The sequence below is a fragment of the Mesoplodon densirostris genome, chromosome 2 (genome assembly GCF_025265405.1).
Source record: "Mesoplodon densirostris isolate mMesDen1 chromosome 2, mMesDen1 primary haplotype, whole genome shotgun sequence".
NCBI classification, from domain to species: domain Eukaryota; kingdom Metazoa; phylum Chordata; class Mammalia; order Artiodactyla; family Ziphiidae; genus Mesoplodon; species Mesoplodon densirostris.
In genome coordinates this window covers 13339901-13350085 of record NC_082662.1, presented here as the reverse complement: position 1 = coordinate 13350085, position 10185 = coordinate 13339901, and the positions used below count along the sequence as shown (strand labels likewise).

The 10185-nt window shown below is 56.0% G+C and overlaps 1 protein-coding gene across 2 annotated transcripts; it reads left to right on the top strand.

Annotated features, from left to right (window-relative positions):
- Positions 1–2220: 2220 nt before the first annotated feature.
- On the top strand, positions 2221–9235 carry CPLANE2 (ciliogenesis and planar polarity effector complex subunit 2). 2 transcript variants are annotated; one of them, XM_060089022.1, is made up of 6 exons: positions 2221–2389; positions 2777–2899; positions 4205–4357; positions 4962–5086; positions 5388–5524; positions 8414–9235. In XM_060089022.1, exons 2-6 carry the CDS (start codon positions 2788–2790, stop codon positions 8595–8597), a joined length of 711 nt encoding a protein of 236 aa, XP_059945005.1. In that variant the 5' UTR covers positions 2221–2389; positions 2777–2787; the 3' UTR covers positions 8598–9235. The 2 variants fall into 2 exon arrangements, with proteins under 2 accessions (XP_059945005.1, XP_059945004.1); XM_060089021.1 differs by having other exon boundaries at positions 5764–8501.
- The last annotated feature ends 950 nt before the right edge of the window (positions 9236–10185 follow it).

Sequence of the window (10185 nt, the reverse complement as noted above, 5' to 3'; positions counted from 1 at the left end):
GTTTTGAACAGGCTCCTGACGCCCACTGAAGTGTCTTCTCCATGAGCTCCTGAGGGCAGTGAAGACTGATCCCCCCAACCCTCCGGCCACTAGCTCCTCTGACCGCCAGCCTCCCTCTCTGTGCCCAAGAGGACTTCACATGTTGTCTGGCCTCCAGGTTAACTAGCAAGCTCACTCTGTCGAGTTGCCCCCTTTCCTCACACTCTCCCTGAGCCCTCCACAAGCCAAGCCCGGGCAGGGCTGGATGTGAAGTCTGGAAACCCAGAGATAAATCAGATCTGAGGCCTGTGACTGAGGCACCCGGGGTCCACGGTGTGAATTCCACACAGCTGTGATGAACCCCAACTCTGGCAGATGCGCTAGGAACTGCAGGAAGGGGAACTGAGTGACCTGGGAGTACAGGCAATGGTTTCAAGCTGCAGAATCCTGTAGGAATGGTTATTAATTTGTTGTATTTCTGCCTAGCTGCAGTGCAAGCAAGTTGCGGGCAAGTGCCCTGTCCCCTCTACCCCCTTGGGGCCTCATAATGGACCTCAATGATTTGTGGGTTCATGGCCCTCTGGCTGCTTTCAGCTTTACTAGGAATGGCCCTCCTAGTGGCTGGGGTCAAAGTTTTAAAAACACAAGACCCAGTCTGGCAGAACAGAGACATCCTTCAGAGTCCAGGAACCCTAGGTTCTGAGCCTAGTTTTCCCACTGACCACCTGTATGGCGTGACTTCAGACAATCCCGTTGTCTCTGAGTTTCCTCGTAAAAGAAAAGAAGAAGAATATTTACTCCACAAGTTTGTTTATAGAAGTAAACAAGCTAACCTCTGTAAAGTCCCCACTCTCTGGCACTTAGTTGGCCTGCAATAAAAGTTAACTTATAGAGGACTTCCCTGGTGGCAGAGTGGTTAAGAATCTGCCTGCCAATGCAGGCGACATGGGTTCGAGCCCTGGTCCGGGAAGATCCCACATGCCGCATAGCAACTGAGACCATGCGCCACAACTACGGAGCCTCCGCTCTAGAGCTCACGAGCCACAACTACTGAGCGCGCGTGCCTAGAGCCTGTGCTCCGCAACAAGAGAAGCCACCGCAGTGAGAAGCCTGCGCATTGCAACAAAGAGTAGCTCTTGCTCGCCGCAACTAGAGAAACCCTGCATGCAGCAACGAAGACCCAACGCAGCCAAAAAAAAAAAAAAAAAAGTGTAATAGACAACCTGTCAGTAATGACCCACTTTGCGTCCTGTCCAACTAATGGGCAATTACTGAGCACCCATCTTCTGGGTAACAGGCCTGATGCCCAGTGTTGGAAATCTTCAGGGTAACAGGCCTGGTGCCCAGTGTTGGAACAGTGGAGAAGGGCTCATGGCCTCAGTGCTGAAATGTCAGCTCCAGGAGGGCAGGGACTTCTTGTTGCCATTGTATTCCCAGCAGCTGGAACAGGCCAGGCATACAGTAGGCGCTCAGTTATTTGTTGAATGAGTGACATCAATAAATGAGTGACTGGAGAGCCTCTGACTCATTTTTAAGACCTTGAGCAAGTCCGTTGACATCTCTCAGCAGCTTTTTCCCCATCTGTGAAGCCGGTGGTGTTTAATTCATATCGAGTTCCTGCCGAGCAGGAATAAGTAACAACAATAATAAGTAAACTTATTGAGCACTGCTATGGACCAGGCAGTGTTGTAAAGAACTCTAGGAGGTAATAGGGCCTCCCTGGTGGCGCAGTGGTTAAGAGTCCGCCTGCCGATGCAGGGGATGCGGGTTCGTGCCCCGGTCTGAGAGGATCCCATATGCCGCGGAGCTGCTGGGCCCGTGAGCCATGGCCGCTGGGCCTGCGCATCCGGAGCCTGTGCTCCGCAACGGGAGAGGCCACAACAGTGAGAGGCCCGCATACCGCAAAAAGAAAAAAAAAAAAAAAAAAAGAACTCTAGGAGGTAATAGTATTTTACCTCCACTTTATGGAAGAGGAAACTGAGGAGCAAAGAGGCAGGGAAGGCTCCTGGAGAAGGGGGATTTGATCAAGTTTTGGAGGAAAGACGGGCTGAGATTGAGCAATGTGAAGAGGATCCATGGCCCAGAGGGCAAGTCCCTGTCCAGGGTGTCTCTGAGCCGGGGTGGCTGTACACATAGGACCTACGTGGAACCCGGCAGTCCAACCCCGCCCCCCGCGTCTCCATGACAACAGCCTCTGCACATGCGCCTCAAGCACCGGCGCCTGGGCTGGCTTGAGCCGAAGCCGGACGCAAGCAGGGCGGAAGCTGGCCCCGGCGGGCTGAGCGGCGGGAACGCTGGGCGGGCTTTTAAAGGGCCGGTCTCCACTCGGGCCCATTCGCCCGCGGGGACTGCTGATGGTGAGGGCTGGGTGGTCCTGGGAGTCAGGATCCAGGAGGCAGAGGAGAAGCAGGTCTGTGTGACTCCCCCCCACCCCGCCCCCGGAGGTGACAAGGGAACTAGGGACTGTGTAAATGCCCTCTGGGGCAATAATGGGATGGCTGTCCCCCAGGGAGCAATACGGAGGAGAAAGGACTATGGAATTGCACCTTCTGGGTGATAAGAGGGGGACGGGGGTGTGTAACCCCTCAGGATGTTGAAAGGGAGCTTGGATTCCAAAAATGTTAATCGTAATAATGAGAAGGTTGGGGCTCCATAGTTGCTCCATCCTCCAAGGAGGGAGCTGGGGCTCCAGGGGAGAGTCCGAGGGCAGGTTAAGAGGCCTCACAGGTACAGCTTAGAACAGTTACCCTCTCCCATCTCCTACTCTCAGCATTCTACCATCTCCCCTCCCCGTCAGGTTGCCCAGCCATGGCCAGACTACCCGCCCCAGGCTCAGTGATTGTCCCAGACTGGCACGAGAGCGCCGAGGGCAAGGAGTACCTGGCCTGTATCCTGCGCAAGAACCGCCGGCGGGTGTTTGGTAAGTGCCCCCCTCCCCCAGCCTGTCACCTGCCACTCCCTGGGGAGAATAGTGTCCCCTGTGGTGGGGGCGTGGAGCAGAGAAGCAGGGCAGTTGAGGGCCTTCTCCACTGCACTCCTCAACCTTGGGGACCCCAGAAGCCCTATCCTGGGGTCCCCACCCCCAAACCTCCTTAGCGTTAATTCTGTCATCAGAGCCATGGAAACAGCCAAAACCCTGCCAGGAACCACTGTCACCAGAGAGGCTGTTGATTGAGGCCTCACCTGGTGGCAGGCCCTCTGCTGGGCACTTTATACAATGGACTCCAATTTAACCTTCTCAACAGCACGTTGCAGACTTGTCCAAGATCCCCTAGTGAGTAGAGACAAGCCTCTTCCATATCCTGCTGTCTCCAGGATAAGACACTCATGTTCCCCAGGATGAAGCTAACTCACCCAGGCAAGGTCAGCTGACAGGCCAGCAGAGGGGCCTGGCATCGGCTGCAGGAGTCCAGCTCTGGCCAGGAGAGACAAAACACCAGAAGGCTTAAGACCAGAGAGTGACAGGCAACCCACAATTTAGGACTTTCAGGTCCTACACCTATAGATGGATCATAGTTTAGACTTTATTTTTTGCAAGTTTTAAATTAAAACATTCAGGACGGTCCAGTGGTTAGAACTCGGCAGTTTCACTTCTGTGGGCCTGGGTTCAGTCTCTGGTCAGGGAACTAAGATCCCACACGCTGCATGGTGGGATCAAAAAAAAAAGAATAAATAAACATTCATAAATATCTCACTGTATTGATTCTAAGGAGTTTATATTAGTTAAGAATACTTTTGCTGATATTTCTCCACTGAGGAGAGAATTAGGAAAAACCTTTCTTTTACCTGTGGGAAATCTAGGATATGTGATAGTATTAATAAAAACCATCTCAGGGAATTCCCTGGTAGTCCAGTGGTTAGGACTCAGTGCTTTCACTGCCGGGTCCTGGGTTCGATCCCTGGTCGGGGAACTAAGATCCCGCAAGCCGTGTGGTGCAGCAAAAAATAAAATAAAATAATGAAAATCATCTCATGCATCCAACTTTTTTTGAAAAATGGTGTTATTTGGAGTAGGCACTGGCCCAGTTCACAGAGCACAGGTGTCCCCAGCAGAGCTTCTCCTCCGGGGATGCTGCTTGTATCCCAGGCCTCTGTCATGAGTGCTGTATAGGGAATGGTTGGTTGGCACTGAAAAAGCCCTAAGAGATGAGGTTGTACAGCCAAGGTATGATGGGCCAAGTGCACGTTGACTCCCGGACCCCACCTGGATCCCTCCTTGCCCCAGGGCTGCTCGAGCGACCAGTGCTGCCCCCGCCTGTGGCCATTGACACCGCCCGCTACAAGATCTTTGTGTCTGGGAAGAGTGGTGTGGGCAAGACAGCGCTGGTGGCCAAGCTGGCTGGCCTGGAGGTGCCCGTGGTGCACCACGAGACCACTGGTGAGTCCCTCCGAGGAGGCCTTCCCTGGGGTGGAGAAAAGACTCGCCCTGGACCACATAAGCTGGGATTTGTAACCAGCCTTACCATTTACTCTGCAACCTTGGAAAGTCACTTCCCCTCTCTGAGCCTACATTGGCTCCTTTGTCCAAAAGGGATAATAGTACCAACCCCTTGGGGTTGTGGTGGGGTTGGTACTAGCGATAGTTGTGGTAACATGCCTAGCATCAAGCTGGCACAGGGTAGGTGCTCAGAAAACACCAATCTTCCTTTCTTGTTTCCTTCCACTGGATGCTGATTGACCATCATGTTGCAATATCTGAGAGTATTCCGGAACCTTTGGCTTCCCCGGTGCACAAGAGGGAAACTACTTTGTCATGGCTAGGGCTAGGGCTGCCTCTCCCTGGTAGACTGGAGGCTCCTCTGGGGCAGGGCAGTTTCCCCCATCGGACTGAGAATGCTCCCACGTCAGGGGCTATGCCTTCCCCATCAGACTGAGGACCCATTAAGGTAGGGACGTATCTCTTCTTCCTGTTCCTTCTGGGCCCCCTGCTCCTCTCCACCTCCGCCTCTCCCATGCTGAGTGACTGACCCCGGCCTCCCCAGGCATCCAGACCACCGTGGTATTTTGGCCGGCCAAGCTGCAGGCCAGCGACCGTGTTGTCATGTTCCGCTTTGAGTTCTGGGACTGCGGGGAGTCTGCGCTCAAAAAGTTTGATCACATGCTGCCGGTGAGCAGGAAGGTGGGCCTGGGTGGGTCCAGGAGGGGCTGGTTGCCTGAGGTGGGCTTCTGAGTACAGCCATCTGAGCCTGGCCTGCCTGGTCTGCAGGAGCCAGAAGTGGGCATGAATGGACTGAGGATGCTGCCCGGGCTGGGAGAGCTCTGTCCTGGGACCAGCCACTCCCTGCTCTGGGCCTCAGTTTCCCAGTCTGTGAAAGGAGGGATGGTGCTGAGACTTCTCAGGGCCCTGCAGCCGATAGGTTCTGGTTACAAGCCTCGCATCAGCCTCTAATCAGCCTCTCTATCCCCAGGCTTGCCAGGAGAACACAGATGCTTTCCTCTTCCTCTTCTCCTTCACTGACCGTGCCTCCTTTGAAGACCTCCCTGGACAGCTGGCCCGAGTAGCAGGCGAGGCCCCTGGTGTGGTCAGGATGGTCATCGGCTCCAAGTATCCTTTGGATGCCCCCCAGGACTGTCAGAGGCCACACTTGGCAAGGCACGGAGCAAGGGTGTCGGGCAGCCTGCCTCTGCCCAGCTATGGGGTCCAGCCCCATGGGCTTTATCTTAAAGGCTGCAACAGGGCCTCCCCCAGACCCTGGGTGTGGGGGGCAAGGGAGGAGGGAGAAGGCTGGGTTTGATGGAGTGGTTAGCAGAGGTGCCCAGACAGGCTCCTTGACCCTCCTCCAGATTTGACCAGTATATGCACACAGACGTGCCTGAGCGTGACCTCACAGCCTTCCGGCAGGCCTGGGAGCTGCCCCTCCTGCGGGTAAAGAGTGTGCCAGGGCGACGGCTGGCAGATGGACGCACGCTGGATGGGCGGGCTGGGCTGGCCGACATTGCCCATGTGCTCAATGGCCTGGCAGAGCAGTTGTGGCACCAGGACCAGGTGGCAGCTGGCCTGCTCCCCAACCCGCCAGAGGACCCCCCCAGCTGAGGGGTGGTGGCATGATGAGTGGGCACTCCCCACCCTCAGGTGACCCAGAGCAGGACCCAGGGCCCAAGGCTTGGACAGGAATATTGATCTCATCCCGAGGACTGGCCGGAGGGTCCTAGTCAGGGAGAATGGTGGCCTGAGAAGGCTCCCGGCCCCAGAGCACTTTCCTTGTGGAATTCTTGGCAGTGAAATGGGGCACAAGGCTCTGTAGGGCAGCCATCTGAGGGCATCTGGCTGTCCTCTGGCCTCCTCCCTCCACCCTAGGAGTCTGGGTTTCTGGAAACTGAGGAACTGTATGCGCAAGGCCTGAGGTCTCAAGCATCTCCCCAGCCTCCCCCTGCCCTTCCCCCTTCTGCAGCAACCATGGAGTGTGACTGGGGAGGCGGGGTGCCTCAGCTGGGCCCTGGACCTCAAGTGACTTCAGTCAGAGCCTGTACGTGTTAGTTGAGGTAATACCATCTTTTGTACCAGGTAAACCCTGAACTCTCAGTGGCTTAACTTAATAGAAGTTTTTTTCTTTCTGTGTCTCACGTCAGGTGGAGGTGAAGGTGGGTGTGGAGGCTCTGCTCTATACACTGATTCAGAGACCCAGGCTCTGACATCTTCAATGAGTTTCTTCCCAGTTTGTCCTGGGGCATCAACATCCAGTCAGCAGACGGGATGAGTGCAGGTGGAAGGTCCCCCAGCAGGTTTCTATGGACCTGGCCTAGGACAGTGTGCCTCATTTCTGCCCACATTCCATTGGCCAGCACCTAGTCACATGGTCACACAGAGCAGCGGGGGAAGTTGGGAAATGTAGTCCACCTGTGTGTCCAGGAGGCAAGCACCTCACTCTGGAATTCCTTTTTTTGACCATGAAGCTGTCAAGCTATGCTTAGGACAGGGGCCCTGCCAGCCTGGGGGAACCAGAAAGTATCACTGGGCAGGGACTGGGCCAGGTGGGAGGTCAGGGCGTGAGCTGGCAGGAGGCCAGCAAGGACAGGAGCAGGAAGGTGAGTGACCTTGCCCCATCAGCCAGACACTAGTGAATGCGGGCTAGAGTTGCAGGCACCTGCGGGCAGGTGCCTACAAAGCCGACCTTTATACTTTCTTTCCCTCCCCGGTGACACCCTCTCCAGCCCCATAGATGGACCCCTGGGCAGAGAGCCGGCCTGAGTCTGACCCAGCTGGAAGGGCCCTGGATGCCCAGGTCAGCCAGCTGACCCTCAGAGCCCCCTCTCGAGAAAGCAGCTCTGAACACTCCACACTCACACGCATGATCGTGTGCGCACACACACCAGTACTTGCCCTAAAACGCTGCCCCGCTTCTCCCTCCTGGCACACACAGGAGGCTCCTGCATGCTCTCCCTGGCTTACGCTCCTACGCTTACTGATGGCCTGCATGGCACTGCTTGTCAGTCTGGCCACCCTGTGCACTGCCTGTAAGTTTGTCAACCTTTCCAGGGTCTAAAGCATTGATTTTAGCACCTTCTTACCCCCAACTCAGGGTCAGAGCTGAGACCTGAGCTTAGCCCATGTCCCAGAGGAGGAATGTTGCTGGGCAGGACCCAGGCCTCACAGCCTGCACAGCCCACTGGCTGAATCCTGCTCCCGGGCCACAGAGTGTCCCACTGCTGCCTTCAGCTCTGCTTTGGCCCATTTCCCTCTGGTCTTAGCTCCAGTAGACCTTACCCACCAGGCAGAGCAAGGCAGGACCCAGCAAAGGTGGCCTCTGGGCTGGAATGTGACCTTCCAGCTATGGATACCCGTGTGTGTTGTGGGCGCCAGCTACCCCACATCCCAGCCAGTTATCTCAGGCCTTAAAGCTTCAGCATCCTTCTTGGGCGCCAGCTCAGCCAAGAGCCAGAGGTTGCTCTGGAGAAATAACTTAGATCCTCCCCACAGCAGAGCAGGGCACTGGTTGGCACGGGTTAGCACTGCTCCAGTCAGAGAATTGACCCCTTACCCACTTTCACCCCAAACCAAGAGGTAAACAATTCCCTTCTCCCTGAGTAAGAACAAAGTGGGGACCACAACGGTGCTAAGACTTGGAGCCGGCCACCTGCCATCCCAGCACTGCTTTCTCAGCCCCTCAGAGCCCAGGCCCAGTGCCACTTTAGTATTTCGTAGGCTACCCCCTTAGAGGCCTCCACCGAAGTGCAGAGAACTGGAAGCACGAGGGAGGAGGGAGCTGCAGAGCCATAATTCTCCTAATAGCTGGTGGCTATCCCCGCAGAGTGGACTCTGGGCAGGGTCGTGGAAAGCAAATGAGAAGAGAATGTGTGTGCACACACACACGGACTCAGGCCGGCTTTGTGGGCCTGGCACCTGAGTAGTCCACAGGGCTCTGCACTGGGGGGCCCACACCTGGTTTAATGCTCTGCTGTTGCCATCTTGAAATCCTTAATAATTTTTCAATAGTTTTCCACTGGACACCACCAGTCACGTGGTAGGTCCTGCACAGGAGAGGGTCCAGACTCCAGATAAAGTTCCTCTCTCAGGGCCTTGGAGACAGAGGCCATTCTGTGGCGTGTCCGGAGGCCACCGGAAGTCGGGGAGTTGCCTTCTCCCCATTTTGGTGCCAGAAATTCCACCGTTAGGTTAAGCCTTACAACAGCTCAAAGGCAAATACCCTGCTGCTCCCTTTGTGGGCCCTGAGACTACCTGGAGGGAAGGGGTGGTGACTGTGCCCCCAGGATGGTTCAAGGGTGAGCCCTGACTTAGAGGGGATCCTTGGGAAGAGGGTAGCCATGTTTGCTCCCCCGGCCCCTGGAGCCCACAGACTTCAGGGCCTTAGAGGGAAGCTGGTGGGAGGAGGAGGGACTAGCTTCTCCAGGGGTGGGGGTGTGTATGTGCTGCAGCCCAGCCCTGGTGCTGTTTGTCAGGACATCCCAGACCCCTCTTCTTCCCTCCCCAAGCCCCTTTCCTACAGAGGGGGAGTGCTATGGACCGAATGGTTGTGTCCCCCCAAGATGGGTACACTGAAATCCTAGTCCACAGCATGATGGTGTTAGGGGCCTTTGGGAGCGGATTCGGTCATGAGGACAGAGCCTCATGAATGGGGTTAGTGCTCTAATAAGAGAGACCCCACAGAGCTCCCTAGCCCCTTCCACCATCTGAGGACACAGAGGAAAAGTGCTGGCTGTGAACAAGGAAGAGGGCCCTCTCCAGAACTGGACAGTGATGATGACTTGATCTTGGACTCCCAGCCTCCAGAGCCATGGGAAATAAATTTCTGTTGTTCGTAAGCTACCCGGTTTGTGGGTTTTTGTTATAGCAGTCCAATGGACTAAGATAGGGAGGCTGAGGCCAGAGAGGGTCAGGCGTTTCTCCAAGGCTGCAGAGCCATGGAGCAGCCCTGATGCTCTTAGCCCTCTGTACCCCTCTCCCCTGGACTGTCCCTTCCCCTCATCCCCCAATGGTGTCTTCTGGGTCCAGCCCCTCACATGAGCCCACCTGGTCTTGCTTTTCCAAGCAGAAGCCTGGGGCTGCCTGTAGGAGGGGAAATACGGTACTGGTGCCTCGCTCCCTCCTCCCTCTCCTCTTTCTCTCCTTCCCGCATCCTTCCCAGGCCACAGTGAGCTGGTAAGTGAAGCTACTGCCTGCTGCCAGCCACCAGCCAAGCCTGGCCTTGTGGACAACAAGGAGAACCCCAGGCAAGTTGCCTGCTCCCAGGATGAGGAAGGGGATGCAGGAAGCCAGATCTGCAAAGGCTGCTGGGCAGGCCTCCAGAGACTTGGGTGAGTCCAGAATGGGGGTGGGACTCCCTGGTGCTGCCCTGGATCTCCTTACTCCCAGGGCAGCCTGGTGCCAGCCATGACACCACCCCCGGCCTCCACCCCGTGCCATGAAACACACTTGGGGGAGCAGTGCCCAGAGGGTGGCATGGGGCTCAGGGCCCAAGACAAGTCAGAGCTGTGTGGAGGCAAATCCCCAGAGGCCCAAGCTGGGAGTAAGGGGGTGGGGGGGCCCCTCCCTCCCTGTGACCTCAGACCTAGAGGCTGGGCCAGTGGGGGCGAGGTGAAGTGGGGAGAGTTGGTGTTCAATTCTATTCTAGAAAGAAGGGGTGTTTCCTGGGAGCAAAGGGGACCGACTGAGGCTTGGGACCGTGGTCCAGAAGGAAGGTGAAGAACTGTGACTTTGGATTGTTCACTGTAATTCCTTTGTGTCATCTGTAAAATGGAGATAACAAG